Source organism: Nelumbo nucifera, chromosome 1 (assembly GCF_055504915.1).
Source record: "Nelumbo nucifera cultivar China Antique chromosome 1, China Antique-T2T, whole genome shotgun sequence".
Taxonomy (NCBI): Eukaryota; Viridiplantae; Streptophyta; class Magnoliopsida; order Proteales; family Nelumbonaceae; genus Nelumbo; species Nelumbo nucifera.
The window spans coordinates 150,279,885-150,295,856 of record NC_142649.1 but is presented as its reverse complement, the minus strand read 5'-3'; the positions used below and the strand labels follow the sequence as shown (position 1 = coordinate 150,295,856).

Genomic DNA, 15,972 nt, shown 5'->3' with positions numbered 1-15,972 from the left:
CAAAATATAAGATTTTACACTATAAATTTGTATGTGTACTCTTTTGAAACTGAGCCTGAGGTTGCATTTGTTTGTGATACAAACGCAGAATTGGGGTATTTATCCGGTTCAGATTTGTGAGTGGTTGTTTGAAATAAAAAAAAAATGCAACAATTAAGAGAAGAAAAATGTCTTTTTCTGTTGACATTGTAGTAAGGTGAGGAGAGTGCATTGTTGTACCTATTTTTTGAATCTCAAGTTGATCGAATGGGAGAGAGACCACCGTACAGCCTTTTGCATCAATTTAAAATAAATAAGAAGAGAACAAAAACGGGTTAGAATTGAGAAACCATTTTACATCTTTGAACAAAAAAAGGGTATTTATGCAAAGTACATATTTGCATTTATATCACAAACAAACGCAGCCTGAAGTGCAATATTTTTTGAGAAAATGCAGTGATTGCGTTTGGCATTGGATTTTCTTTGGGTGAGAAACCATAAACTGAAGTAGGAAATCATCCATCTGTTAGTTTTGGGGGGAGAGTTTTTTCCTTTCTTTTTTAATGGTAATTCTTGTACTGTTGAAATAGTAGCGGATTTTTCTAAATTCTCTTCGCTCCTACGCCGCTGGGCGACTGGACGTGGACTTATTGTCGAAGCCCATAAAATGTGGTGGTTTGCATATGTTGATAAGAAAGTCAAAGGAAATAATTAGGATTTTAAATAAGAAATGTTTTGATAGCTCAGTTGGTTAGAGCACCCGTTTAGTAAGCGGGAGGTCTTGAGTTCGAATCTCAATGAAAGCATATTTACGTATATTTTAATCGCCATTGCAAGAAGCAAATAGGGTGATGCTTAGTCGGTATCAATGGCTCAATGCAGACAGACAGATTTCTCAGAAATCGGTCACATTAGACCCACGTTAGCGATTAAAAAGCCCTGATGAATCTACTGTTTAGTTGGCTGATTTCTGAATAATCAATAATTCACTTAAAAACGATTATGAAAATCAGGCCTAAAAATAAAGAGGAATTGCCATTTTCGCTGCTTCCTCTTTCCGGTCGATCCGTGGCATCTGGTGTGGAAAAGGGAGATTGTTCCCATAACAAACTCATTGTTGATTACTTAGGAATGGTTCCAAATAAACAAATTCTCTGATTTTTGAGAACTCAGCGATCTCAGAAATTGGCGATTTCTAAGAAATCTCATCGAAGGGATCGCCGATAAAACCAAACATCACCTAGATCACAATTGTAAAAACCAGATAAGTTGTTTACAGCAGAGGCACGAGACCTTTCACAAAACAATAAATCATGTAACCCACGACCCAGGAAGAATGTTTAAAGTATTAATACATATTGCATTGTATCGTTCATATCAGTATTATATTCTTGGGCGCTACAAATGTTGGGTCCGACGACTATGATATTGAAAACCTCTATCTATAGCGCTACTGAATTTATTTAAGTAATCGATAATTATTTTTTATATATTAATTAAAATTTAGAACAACACTCTTTAACCTATCTGTTAATCGAATCCTCCTTACCCATTCTTATCTCCTTCGAGTTCCCTCTTCTGGTCCAACTTCTCCTTTTTGAAATCGTTAATCCACAATTGGGTTATGGATTTGACCTAAGTAAAAGATTTGGATTTGGTGAATACATACCCCAGAATTTATGCGAGTCAAAATAATGTTCCTCTCCTGTAACCTTATAAGTGGACGAGCAATTGGTTGATGCCTTGATGGTTGTCAGACAAATCTGGAACAATCTCATATTGAATTTTAATCACCTTTTCATTATCGACAACCTAATCATTTTATGCATATTGTTTCAAAATAATCTTGTCATCCTTATAGTACTTAACCTCAGCTAACATGCCAGCAATGCGTTTGGGATCCACCTCTGTATTTATTTTCCGCTGTAAGGCATCAATTCGATCCTCAAATTATTGCATTGTGTTTATAACAAGTGTTTCATCAAGATCAAATACCATGCCAAGACATCTAAGATTTAGCATGACAAGACAAGAATTGTAAAGCCCTGGTGCAACATTAAAACCCCAAAAACATAAATATTGTTCATCATTCTTCCTAGATAACATGGCTACCAAATGAAATTCCTCCTCTCCTAGTGGCATAACTGCAATCTGTAAACCAAAAATCAACAAACACAAGACATAGTAAGTGAAAGAAATGCTTTGAGAAGTTGAAAATAAGCACATACAGGGAAATAGTAATTGAGTTGTATTTTCAGAAGAATTGAATGTTAACAAAGAAGCTAAAACACTTGGTCAGTCAGTAAAAAGTAATTGAGTTGCATTTTCTTCTGGGTTGGATACATTTCTGAATTTGTTACAAGCTAGAGAGATTTTGATATTTTGTTTTGTTATGTTGGAGTTGGAGCTCTACCAAGAAAGACCATTATTACCAGTACGATGCTGCATTATACGAATTAGCAGTTATAGTAATGTGAACAGAAACTGATCTTACCCTCATGAACTCACTCCCCCCCCCCCAAAAAAAAAAAAATATATACAGATTAATGAATCAAAACTAACTCAATCTCCAGTGCTACAATTCAGCTATTTCACCACCTCAGCAGTTGCCCACGGATATGTGCATTGTGGAACTCTTCTTCGATGACAGAATCCTACAGCAATTCCTCAAGAAATCTGGTTAATAACCAAAATGCCGAAAAATACACCTCTCATCACCTATAGACTACAGTTTATAGATGTGGCTGCAGGTGGTTAACAGAATAATAAGTACTTGAAGAGCTTAATTAATTAATTATTACCTTCCGCCAACGAAGGTTGTCTTGTCTCTTGAAGGCGACAATGGACTCGATTGCAGCTTGGGAAGCCATTTTCCATCGGCAATAAAGGTTGCCTCTCTCTCTGTAGCAGGACTCGGTTGCTTCTTGGCAATGAGGTTGGCATAACGCAAGGCATGGGTGTTGGAATTTGGGGAAAAATCAATGGGGGTTGGAATTTTGAGAGAAAGAGAAAAGGGGGAGGAGGGTGACGTTTAATGATGAAGACGTACGTCAACATCTTCCTTATCTTGAAATGAATTTCTTTTTTGAAATATAATTTAAATAGTTGTTTTTGAAACCGGTTACCTGGGATAACCCGTATTCACCGAAACAAAAAGCCAAATGTTGATTGATCCATATCATAGATTTTCCCATGTTAATAACCAACGAAAAAGCCTTTTGCTAAAAAAAGTAAAAAGTGTTCTAAGATCCGGGGATAAAAAAGGCATGTCATTCAGAATCACTGTTTTGAAAATTGGATCGGACCAGACAACTGTGCCAGTCAACTTGAAAAAAAAATAATAATGAATTGATCAAAGAACCGCTGATCCAGAAAATGGTGGTCAAAGTGATTGATTTCGTTCACATGTCAGTTTTCAAAACCATGGGAGTACCAATTAAGCTCAACTCTAACACCTTGGATGATAAAATGGATATCTATTAAGTCTGGAGTGATTGGATCATTCAAGGCCTTCATACATCGGGTTTTACACATAGCTTTTGTTCGTTTGTCAGTATCTTGTAGGACTAAGTTGGTCAATCGGGTGATTGGGTAATTGACCAACTTTCCAGTGTTCGAGTTGCTATAATGAATCCCATAGAAAATGAGTTTTTTGGAGTATCGGTTCCCCAAATAATTGATGCCTGGAGGGTGGGTACCCACCCACCTAACATTAATCATCTCCCACTTCTGTCTTTACCAAGGTAAGTCGAGTCAAAATGCAATGGCACAATGTACTCAGACAACTCTTGTAAGCACATTACTCGGATACCAAAAAAATTAGCAAGCAAAGGTGGAGCTAGGAAATTTTTATAAAAGGGGCCAAAACCTAAAGTGGAGGTGGGGGGATAGGGGTGTCAAATGTATTTGAAAATCAAATTTTGAATTCGAGATTTAACACAATCAAATTGAATTCAGATAATTCGAATATCTAACCCGTCAAATTCGGATATGACCTGATTACATGATTCAATTTGATAGATATCAGAATTCGACCGATTATTTAATTATTATATGTAAAATATAATATTTTTAAATGTTTTATATAATTTATATATATATATATATAATGATTAAATTATATAAATAATTTATATATTTATAGACTTTATATAAATAAAATATTTATTAATTATCTAAAATAATTAATTAATCAAATTCAAATCGAATCAAATATTTAAATATTTAATCGAATTCAAATTTAAATATTAACTTTCAATATCCATCGAATATCAAATCGAATTCAGATATTGATTTTTTTTAATTGAATTGAAATTTAGATATTGGCTGATCCAACTCGATTTCAATCCGTTTACACCCCAATGGGGGGCAATTGGAACTTGGAAAAGGGGAAAAATATACATGAAAAGAGTTTTCTGGGCAATAAGAGGGCCATGGCTCCCCTGGGTCCCCCAATCTCCGCCCCTGTGACCAAGGTCTTATTTGCGGTTTGGCATGGCAAGTATGGAAAAATGGAAAGTTGAAATTTTCTTTGGTTGATAATGTAGCATATTGCACAATATTGATGAATAATAACATAGAGGTTTTTCCAATTATATGTGGCCAAATGCAGAAATTATATTTTATATCACTGCCATATCCATGGTTACATTATGGGCATTATGCTCCAGCAACTTCTAACAACATTTTTTTTGCTTTGAAAATTGTGGGAGAGCTCCATGGTCTATTAGTCCATACAAGTGAAAGACTCCATACCTACTAAAAACAAGCAAGGAAAAGTGGAAAACAAAATCGAGTTTTTTAATCTGAAAGTGGGTTTGGTGGATATTTAAGAAAAATAAATAAACATTTTCCTGCAACTTTTTGTTTTTCTGAAAGTGGGTTTGGTTGATATTCTTTCCTCATCTATGTACAACCATGCTAAACAAAACTGACCATCAAGACAACTGTAATCAACAGGGATGCTCTTGAACAACTGTAAATCTGTAATCAAAGGCGGGAGATAAATATCAGACAATGACTTTGGCATCTAATAAATGAGATTCTATATATCATTTTGGCCCTTGGATTGGAGCATATAGCTTTTTTTGGGAGGGGACCTCCCCTTGATAAAATCATACTTTTCATTAAAAAAAGTAGATATATGGATTTCTCCCACATTTTGGATATGGTTTGCATGATACGAGGACAGTAATAATAATGTATTTCTATATATGACGTTGAATCTATTAAAATTTTATGGTAATAATCAATTTTCCTGGTTTTTATAATTATATTAGAAATAAGAATAAATACAAAATAACTATTCCAACAAGAAAATCACCAGTTTCATTCTTCCATACGACCTGAATCTTGGACTAATTATACTAGAAATAAAAGGATTTGTAAATTAAGACTTTTTTCTTTCATCAGTATTTAATGATTTAGTTAACAATAAAAATAAGGGAGAATGACAGATACCCCATGGCCAAATTTGTATGTTCAATGTTCAGTCAGGGTAGGTGTCAACTCGGAATTGATGCCAATTCACAGGCAGGCATAGGTGCATAGTGTGGGTATCAGACCATTTGAATGTTTATAGCCCTATAGGTGCATAGGTTCTCTGAATCTTGGACTAATTATACTAGAAATAAAAGGATTTCTAAATTAAGACTTTTTTCTTTCATCAGTATTTAATGATTTAGTTAACAATAAAAATAAGAGAGAATGACCGATACCCCGTGTCAGAATTTGTAGGTTCAATGTACAGTCAGGGTAGGTGCCAACTCAGAATTGTTGCCAATTCAAAGGCGGGCATAGGCGCATAGTGTGGGTATCGGTCCATTTGAATGTTTATAGCCCTATAGTGTAAAAATAACATCTAAGTATTTTTTTTTTTGTTGTTGATTGCACATGAAATTCTAGTTGATGCTTCAATTTTGATGTTGACTTCATCGAAAATATCTACAAATAGAATTATAATGAGAAGGCACCATTAGAGTACATGTTACTTGTATATAAAGTTTGTTTGTTATTTAAGAATTAGATTTATTGTTACTTGTATATTTTTAAGATTTATTTCAAATCTCCAGAGTTTATATCTTAATATCTTTTCAAGTATTATTCACAGTAAAGTTGAATGTTTTATGATTTACAACTTCAATTGGGTGGATTACTACTTTACCGAGGCTCTAAGTTTGGGAAATTACAAATACAAATATGTTCGGTTAAAAAATCAGGTATAGAAATACAACATAAAAGATTTTTCACCGTAAATATTTGTATTTGTCCTCTCCACAAACTAAGCTTTCCTGAAAGGCAAGAGCATACCCATTAATTTCGCAACTCTTATTCAACTCCCATGTAGTAATTTACCTTGAACTAAAGAAAACCTTTGTTACTTTTATTCTATGAAAATTTGAACGAGTGCCTACTTAAAAGAGCCATACTTTTTCTCTACCTTTTCCTGCTTTTTCCTTCAAACCAATAAAAGTACCCCCAACACCTTTTCATATAAAAAAAAAACAAATTTGACAAAATAGAGCAAAATAGAGTGATTGCTCGTGTTAATAGGTGCAGAAAATGACATTTTCAATTTTATTGTTTAATTAAATTTATTTGAATGGAAGTTAGGACCAAATCTATCCTTTTTGGGCATTCATCTAATGGAAGGCCAATTAAGTAAACTGATTGCAATCTTTGGGAAATGTTTTTGTACAACACAGGCCCTTTATATCATTTAATTTGCAATTGACTAAACAGTCCACAAATCCTTGCAGAATTCTATACAAACATATCACAATTGCATCAGCTTTTATAAAGATAGCTTCAAAAATTGAATGTTTCGGCTAATTAGGGGAAGAAGAAAATAACTGAATTATAATGGTGCAATTTGAGTGGAACTATTCTGAGCCCAAACCGACCCAATCCAAAAATTTACACAGATCCTAGGGTTGGGCTCAGGCTCAAGAAGTCAGCTGGACTTGAATAGCCCAAGCCCAGTCCAATTATACACACTAATGCATATGTTTATATACATAACTTTTGTATACACATTTACATATATACAATACATAAAGTTTGTATACACATTTACTTGTGTTCATACATATTTATCTTTATATATACTCGTATGTATACATTTTACATAAATGCAGCCCGGGCCCAAGCCCACCCCGAGTGCCTTAATCCCATATTTTGGGGTCAGGCCTGGGTTGACCGACCCCACACGCCTAACTTGCACCCCAACTGGATCATAATGCTCAACCATCAAGGATTAAAATAGGTTATTCCACAACCCAGAAGGGGTAAATAGTAGTAGCCTGCAGAAATCCGTGACGAGAAATGTCAAGAGGGAAAAACATCGTCTTAATGGTCAAGGCCGGTGGGTAGCTTATTGTGTTTCTGTTACCCACCAGAATACGCTCAACCCCGGCATTATGGGAAATCGCCAGAACTTAATGGCAACAATTCTACAAATAGTTCACCGCAACAAAACCCATAATGAAATCTGCATACCAAACGGCAACAAAAATCAGAACCACCCTTGTTCAATGTACCACAGTAGAAAAAAGAGAAAAAAGAGACGAATAGACTACACTCCACGTCAGAAATCTAACATTGCAGCCCCCTCCTACTCTATTAGTAACCCCCTATAAACCGCATCCTGCCTATGGATTTAGCATTGATCCACGATCAGGATTCATCCCACCTGTACAATAAAAGGCTAAGATTTGTAGGGGTGGACTGAACAATACAAACCGAGAAAGAAAACACGGGTTTAAAACAAGAAACTACAGAACCACAAAAGCCTGCCAACGCCCAAAAAACCAGCAGCCTCTCCCCTCAAAACAAACAATCAACCAAAACGACAGAATATGTTGCATACTCTGTAACTAAAAACCAGAATCTGCAGTTGTTTCGAACACCCATCTCTCAATGGGAATGCCAAAACCATAGCACGGTAAGAATACAAGTTCGGTACAGCTAATATGTGCATCAAAAGAAAGACGAGCAAAATAAATTCCAGTCCGAGACTACATACAAGGAAAAGACCACAAGCGTTGATAGTTGGTTAGCATCACAGATCAAGCACACCCTAAAGCACAAAAATTTTTGCACAAACTACCGTTGCCATTTCTTGATTCCTACACCGGTATCCTGGATTGAATTCCTGGATACCACCCCAAAACCAGGAATTAGATTTCTCCAGTAAAGGTTAGCCACACTCGAATAGACCATGAAGCATCAAGAATAACTTCACAGGCATAGCCACAGATAAAAAAAAAGGTTGAATGACCTCTGAATTGGAATAGTACAGCTATATATAAGCATGTCAGCAAAAAAAATAACTAATTGGATGTAACAATGTCAATAATACATTGCTTGCCCATGAAAATAGATCAAAGCCTTGTGCATATGGCATCAAGACCATTAAAAAATCAATGCCACAAGGCATTGACTGATGTTGACTGGTAACTACGTAAAATCAACAACTGGAGAGCATGATGAAACAAGAAAAAGCAAACCCATATGCAACGAAGAATAAACAGACTGCAATAATGAAAAGCCAATGTTCACCTTTCAAGGTGGAATTAGTTCTTCATGTACAAAGACTAACATCATAGCAAACTCCTACCTGTTCATGATTGCAGTAATACTAGCTTTCAATAAAGGACTGACAATTACAAGACGACTGACTTGACTACCAAAAGACCAACCTTGCCAGATGTAAGATGTGAGAAAGTTTAATCCTCGAGTCTTTACCAGAAAGACCAACCATATGAACATTTGGGATGAGAGCAAGCTCACAACCCCAACTATACACTTCTAAAGCATCCAACTGTAAGTATCATGGATAGAAAGACTGACGGTACTGAGATGGCAACCCGTAGCCACCAAATCCAGTGGACCTGTCATAAAGACCAGAGGCTGGGCGGGACTCAGAAACGTATGGGTAAGATGATCTAGTTGGACTAAGGTTAGCACCAAAACTTGAGTTTCCTGCCAACCCATATAATCCACCTGTTGAACTCATATATGGTGTAACAGTAGAAGGGCTTGCCAAGCCATATGGCCCAGCTGTTGAACTTAAATATGGAGTAAACCTATCCTGCAATAAACTAGGCTGTTGCAGTTGGGCTTGTTGGATTGAGGGAACAGAAGTAGCTGCAGCAAGAGTCCTTGGAGGAGCTGGTACAGCAGGCCGAGGACGTTTGTTCCCTGTCTGCTGCTGTTGCGATTGAGGCTTTTGTGCAGGAGTTGCTGCCGGGCGTTTCCTGTCAGATTTCTGCTTCTCCATCTGTTCAATACGCTTGTCAAGGCTCTCTCGAGGGTACTCGGATTCAAGCTTGTGATCCTCAATGTATTTAATTACTGCTTTCAAGGCAGCAATTTCTTTGGCGGAGGCCTCATTCTGTAGGGAATTGTATATATAAAAAGATATGTAATGGCCTTCAAGGTCAAAATCTATCCCGACAAACAGAAAAGAATAAATTTACCTGTGCCTGAATAGAATCGTTTCCTTTCTTTCGTATCTCTTGTGCAACCTTCTTGGATGCCTTAACATGGGCTTTAAGTAAGGGTACAGGTGGGAACTTGTCAACGAGCTCAAATGCAAAAACAAATTTTACAGCCTCAAGATGCTTCCCATTATTTTTTAGTTTCTCAATAAAATCTGCAATGAAGTAAGAAAATAACCGCAAGGTTCCATCAGTCTGCCCTCAAGGAACAGAAAACAACCAACAATTAGACTTGATGTAAATTACTAAAGGAGATAAGTTCTGCCTAGTGAAGTATCCAATTTTACTGGAACAAAAAGGACATCAAAGAAGAACAAATAAATGCCTGTCATCATAGAAAACAGAATTTGCAAAGGCAATAATAAGTGGCAAATTTACTACACTACACTAATATCCATTAAAGCACAAAATAAAAGCAAGATAGCTATAGAATAAAAAAGAGACAACAAAATGCATAAAGTGCTATAGATAATTGATGAGGCAGAATAGACCTCAGAAATGTAAAAATAAAAGCAAGGCATAGTAAGCCATTCAATCCTCAAATATGGTTATGGAACTGATACCCCATCCATAAGAGACAAATTCAAAGTCACAAAGGACATAAATATATAAATATGCAGGTTATAGTGGTCAAAGGATCGACACAGAATTGGATTAAGTATGGGTGCTCCATGGGAATGCAAGAACATAGGAACGAACAGAAACCACAGTACTGCCTCAATAATAGGTTCAGTAAAACTGTAGAATAAAGTGGATACAAGAGCAAAGGTAAATAGACAAGAATCCAAATGAGAACTTCAAGGAACCATTTAGTCTAAAATGTATCCTATAAAGTAATACCATAAAAAACAATAAGAGACTACATTTTCATTGCCAAGAGGTACTTTTGGCAAACATACTCAATTATGCAACAATATAGCACATCAATAGAGGAATTCCAAAAAACTGAAGACTTTCTATGTTTCTATGCCCTTCTATGGCATTAACTACTGAAAATACGAAATCAGTTAAAAACTGACTTGCGTTTATAAATACAGGTGATTGCACCCATTGAGAAAATATATATAATAGGAGAGACTCCTCCATCAAATATCATAAAAATCAAAAGACAGACTCATGAAATGCTTATGAAGCTTGGACTTAAACAACATGTAAAGAAGGATTAGGCATGTCTATCATGCAAATAACACTAACAGCTTATTAAAAACCAAAACGAAAGACATTCTTAGGTCAGGACAAAGCCCACACACTTTCCAACTAAACTCAGCCATAATCCCAACCATGTAGGATCGTCTATATGACTCATGCTCTGTCACTCTGCTCTATCAAGAACCTCGACCAGCATTCTGAATCAAATATATGAATAGAATCTTGACAAAGTAGAAAGAACCTTGTCTATACATGACTGGCGCTGACCAATCAAGCCCGATGCATTGCAAATGCAAATAAGATGAATATTAGAAAGACAAAAAGACATATGAAACCTGTAACAAAGAACTGCAACCAATGCACATTATGATATTCTGAGAAAACGACAACAGAAAACTACAGAACTGACAGGGAAGCCAAGAGGAGGGTTGAATATATGGCCCTGCAGCAATTAGATGTAATAATTGCAGAGATTATTCCCAATTAGCTTTAACAGGAACATGATCAGTCCAAATGACAGAACTCCAAAGCTCTTCATAGAAGAAGAGAAGGAGCAATCAAGAGCCCATATCAGACTCTAAAGGCTGATGGAAAGAACAGAATGCCAAAAAGTAGAGGAATGAAGCACAATGAGAAAGCCCATGGAATCATGGACACATGTGAAGTTTAGAAGTTACATTATAATTAAATTAGAATAGCATTCAAGAAACAGAGAGAGGGCAATCGCTCTGACCACTCCCATTTTGACCAAAGCAATCCCAGAAAAAGAACACATGAAAAAGATATCATAAAACAACATAAGAGTAACTCAAAACAATGATACTGCACTTTGAAGGCAATATCCAAAAACCATAATAGGGGTATCGAATTAAAAAAATTACAAAATCAAGAGAATTTTCACTGTACAATGAACGGGGAGTAGTTTGTAGTTTGTATAATAACCATGAGAAACCACAATGCTGTTTCTCCAGGTGTAGATTGCCTCAAACAACACTATTTTTGGCGAACACACAGTAAGAACTGAAACTTAAAAAGAAGATGAAGTACAACAACAAATTGATGTACAGATTAAGGATGTGAATAGTATAAGAGGCAAAGTTCAATAGGAAAACTTGCAGTACAACAAACTATCTACGAACAAAATATCAAAAGATCAAATAATCAATACAATTTAACCACTCTTATTATGGATCATGATAATCATCTATGCAAGGCTCCTTTGGCAGTGGGCATCCGTGCAATGAGATGATGGGAATTTTTCCTAGACATCTAACCACTACGCGAGGGGAAAACCACAACGGAAATTAGGCAGTCAAAAAGAAAAAGTGACAATACATGCCGTCCACTTGTAACAGCTGTAGACAAAAAAAAAAAGGATCTCTTCGATTTAAAAGAACCATCCATGAAAGATGCATGGAGCACTGAAACGTTACACCAGAAAAAAAAAAGGATGAAAAATCATCAAGCATGAATTACAAAATATGATGACAAAGTCCTTAAAACAATGCAATCCAGTAAAATTGAGAGAAGTTTCCAGAGACATACCAGGAATCTTATCTGAGAAACCAATCGCCCGACACAAATCAACAGCCTGTCTGCGCCGAGCAACCGTGGCAACAAGATCTAAAAGCTCGTCTGCATTAAATGCAGAACCTAACCCATACGTAGCTAAAAGCTGCAAAAACCCTAAGGCCTCTAATGGATTTTCACCCCCCTTGCTAACCTTCCCTTTCCATTCATGAGCTAAATTCTTTGCCTTTTCCTTCACATGAGGCCTAATTTCGGGGCTTATCGCCGCCGACTGCTCCAGCAGAAGAATACAGGTTCTTCTGATAGAAGCCAACTCACCATCCTTGTCTCCCTTCGAATTCGGAGGGAAGAATCCTTGCATTGCGTCCAGAACTAACGTCGCCGGATCTGACGCAGTACGAAGAGCACCGGCAAGTTCGTCCTTAACGAACGGAAGCTCCTTGCGATGCTCTATTATATAAGACCGCAATCCCATTCCGTCCATGCTGACGCAAAGAGATTTGAGCTCCGGACGAGGACTACGTTCAGGCTCATCTGGTTTTTTCGCCGGCAGGTGCGGCGAAGGTTTATCGGCGGATTTGTCTTTCTCCGGCGGAGACTGTTTTGGCGCCGATCCCTTGGCAGAGACTTGGGCTTCTTTCGCTTCGAGCTCCTTGAATCGATGCTCTAGAGATTTTTGGATGGAGTCAAAGTGATCCTCCAGATCCTTCCACTGAAGGGTGAAGGAGGCAAGCGAAGATGAATGCGACTGGAGATCTTCGAAGGCTTTACGAAGGCTCTCCTTTTTCGCATCCACGGATTTCAGAGAAGCAGAAATCGCCTTAGTTGAAGACATCCTGCATAAAAACCCCAGAACAACTGAACAGAGCCGGGGGTTAGGGGGGAGAAGGGAAAAATACTCCGCAACGCCTACCTATTTCAAGGCCTAGAGCTCAACAACCAGAAAATCTAAGAACAAGACAAACCCTAAAACCGATACATGCGAAGGATAAAATCCGATCCTGAAGAACCCTAACCCTAACCCTAATTTCTTCTACGTAGAAGATAAATCATTGGCCTTGCAAATTGCAATAGAAAACATAGCAGGCAACAACGAAGTGAGATGGACCCCTTTTATATAGGGATTAGGGACTGGAGATCTTTTCTGGTGCGTTCGATGCATATCGAGCGGTGAAAGATCGATTGTATAGAAAGGGTCGTTTGGCAAGTCTTTTTGAGAATATATTTTCGTAGTTCTCACGGTCAATAGTGTTTTCGGTCTTTCGTTTCGGGTATTTCCGTGTAAGATTAAAACGTGAAGGACGCGAAAGAAGTTTCATTTGGAGTTTCCTGAAATCAGCCCAAAATGAACTTTGTACGTTTTTTCGGCGTCATGTTTTTTGGCGACTAGATCTTTCTCGTATGCCAAACGAGATTAGACCAATTTTTTTGTCTTCCCAGCTTGTAAACAATCGAAAGACCTGGTGAAAACATGCACCAAGTGAAGGTTGGGGAGAGAGATTTGAATTTTGGCATTTTGCCGAGTAATTAGTAGTAATTACACATTCATATACTGACCCCGAACGTTGCCTTTAGACATATTCAAGGCCTTATCTTTGTCTATCAAGTATCAACATAGCACTTTCAGGCCTGAGCCCAAACCTGGTCCGAAGTCTGGACCTGAGCCCAAGTTCAGTAAGAAATTTTTAAATATATTTTTTTATTTAATAAAAAACATTTTATTTATATTAAAAAGTCCTCAAAACCTTAAAATAATAAAATATCTCATTATTATTATTTAAAATAGGAGAAGAGGAGCTGACGAGGGGAAATTTAGTCCTCCGAATGACATTACGACATGTGGCATTCGAGAAGACACCTCGGCGCTGAATAAGCAGATAACTTCGACAAGTCGGCTCATAGCACCTCGCATAGGCTAACCTGGAATACCTCGGCTTGGCCGAGGTAATAGGACTTTGAACTAGGGACGACCTACTCCCAAACTGGTCAAGCTACGAGAAGTATCACAGGCGACCTACAAGGCATGCTCGTTGACTTGTCACATAGATCCGTTGCCAGTCCGGGATCTCTGGAGCATTGATGAGTCGACTGTTAGGCTGGCCTACCCACATGGCATGCACCTGAATTAATCAGACGGAGCTCAACCCCCACACAAATTACGTAATTGGTGTCATTATTCTCCCAACTCAACGGACGGCTCTGTGAGAATATGAGACCCGTTGCAAGAGGTCTCTGATCACTCACATCTATATAAAGGGCTCATTTCTACCTGAAGAGTTATGCGCAATTAAGCCCTCGCACTCTCTAGATCTTGAAGAACTCATAAAAACATCTCGCTGACTTAGGCATTGGAGTGCCCACCCCAGGTATAAATAACCCAGGCACTCTAACTCTACCACTTCCACCGTGACATCAGTCACGATGCAAAGAACTGTAGGAACCTTAAGGACGAGATCAAGAAATTGATCCACCGCGGATATCTCAGATAGTTCGTCAAGGGAGAAGAAGAAGACCGACCTGCCGAACAACGCAAGGAGGCACCCCAAACTAGCAGGGAGCAAGAAAGAGACCCAGCTCCCCGAAATCAATAGCCACTAAAGCGACCCATCCGGTGAATTATTAATATGATAATCAGGGGATCAATAATAGCAGGATGTACCACCTCGACAGAAAGAACCTCAGTCCGAGACCTCGAGCATGACAGCAATAATCCGCCGAAGCACCCTAGAAGAGAAGAAGTAATATATTTCACTAAAGATGACATGCGCGGTATATAGTATCCGCATGACGACGCTTTAGTTGTGAAATTGACAATCAATGACTTTGAGGTAAAAAGAATTATGGTTGACTCGGTGAGCTCAACCGATATAATTTTCCAAGAAGCATTCGAGCGCATGGAGCTCGACAAAGACTTGCAACCAACCAAGATACCCTTGATTGGCTTTAGCGGAGAGGTAGTCTGGCGCATTGGCCAGGTGAGGGTACCAGTTATAGCAGGCTCGACCCCCAACTTGGTCTGGTTTGATCACGATTTCATTGTAGTCACCACACCCTCCCCTTACAACACCATCCTAGGCTGACCTATTCTGCATGCCCTTCGAGCGATAGTGTCGACCTATCACTTGGCAGTGAAATTCCCTACTACCGAGGGTATTAGAGTTATGCTAGGTGACCAACTAGAGTCACGCAAATTCTACTTAGCAGCTTTGAAGGCCAAGGGCAAAATAACCGTCAATGTTGACCTAGAGCCGCCACTTGAGAACATAGACGAGCGAGCCCGACATATGGAAGACGTTGTCCTAGTGTTAGTCTCAAAGGTCGAGCCAGATAAGACAGTACAGATAGAAGCTTGCCTAACTGAATCAGTATGCTCCAACCTAGTAAGTTTTCTACTCGATAATCTACAAGTTTTTGCTTGATGTCTAGCATAGACCCTAATAATAACTCTTAAACTAAATCTTGACCCCATATTCAGATCAGTCCGATAGAAGAAAAGGAACCTCACCCCATAAAGATGGAAGATAGTAGACAATGAAGTAGGGAAAATACTCACAACAGATTTCATTAGAAATGTCTAATATCTGAGCTGGATTGCAAACCCAGTCCTCGTGAGGAATGCCAACAGCAAGTGGCGCATGTGCGTCGAATATACCGACCTCAACAGGGCTTTCCCGAAGGATAGCTTCCCTTTCACACGAATTGACCGCTTGGTAGATGCGATCTCAGGGTTTGAGCTCTTGAGTTTCATAGATGCATACTCTAGCTACAACCAGATTTCTATGGACCTGGGTGATGAAGAAAAAACTACCTTTGT

At 38.1% G+C, this 15,972-nt stretch overlaps 1 protein-coding gene and 1 non-coding gene across 2 annotated transcripts; one reads left to right on the top strand and one right to left on the bottom strand.

The window, feature by feature from the left end:
* The first annotated feature begins 711 nt into the window (after positions 1 to 711).
* TRNAT-AGU (transfer RNA threonine (anticodon AGU)) lies at positions 712 to 785 on the top strand. Its single transcript has one exon. It is a non-coding gene; the product is annotated as a tRNA-Thr (tRNA).
* A 7,479-nt stretch (positions 786 to 8,264) lies between these two features.
* Positions 8,265 to 13,341, bottom strand: LOC104606586 (truncated FRIGIDA-like protein 1). Its single transcript, XM_010271864.2, has 3 exons — positions 12,174 to 13,341; positions 9,459 to 9,634; positions 8,265 to 9,373 (listed from the first exon to the last, which is right to left on the bottom strand). Exons 1-3 carry the CDS (start codon positions 12,991 to 12,993, stop codon positions 8,810 to 8,812), a joined length of 1,560 nt encoding a protein of 519 aa, XP_010270166.1. The 5' UTR covers positions 12,994 to 13,341; the 3' UTR covers positions 8,265 to 8,809.
* Between the last annotated feature and the right edge of the window lie 2,631 nt (positions 13,342 to 15,972).

What these genes read in the sequence shown, in the direction of transcription:
- LOC104606586 (XM_010271864.2), bottom strand. Translation starts at nt 12,993, where the DNA reads ATGTCTTCAACTAAGGCGATTTCTGCTTCTCTGAAATCCGTGGATGCG. An exon ending in TTTCTCAGATAAGATTCCTG is followed by an intron (nt 9,635 to 12,173) that starts GTATGTCTCTGG and finishes ACTTCATTGCAG; the next exon opens with ATTTTATTGAGAAACTAAAA. An exon ending in ACGATTCTATTCAGGCACAG is followed by an intron (nt 9,374 to 9,458) that starts GTAAATTTATTC and finishes AATTCCCTACAG; the next exon opens with AATGAGGCCTCCGCCAAAGA.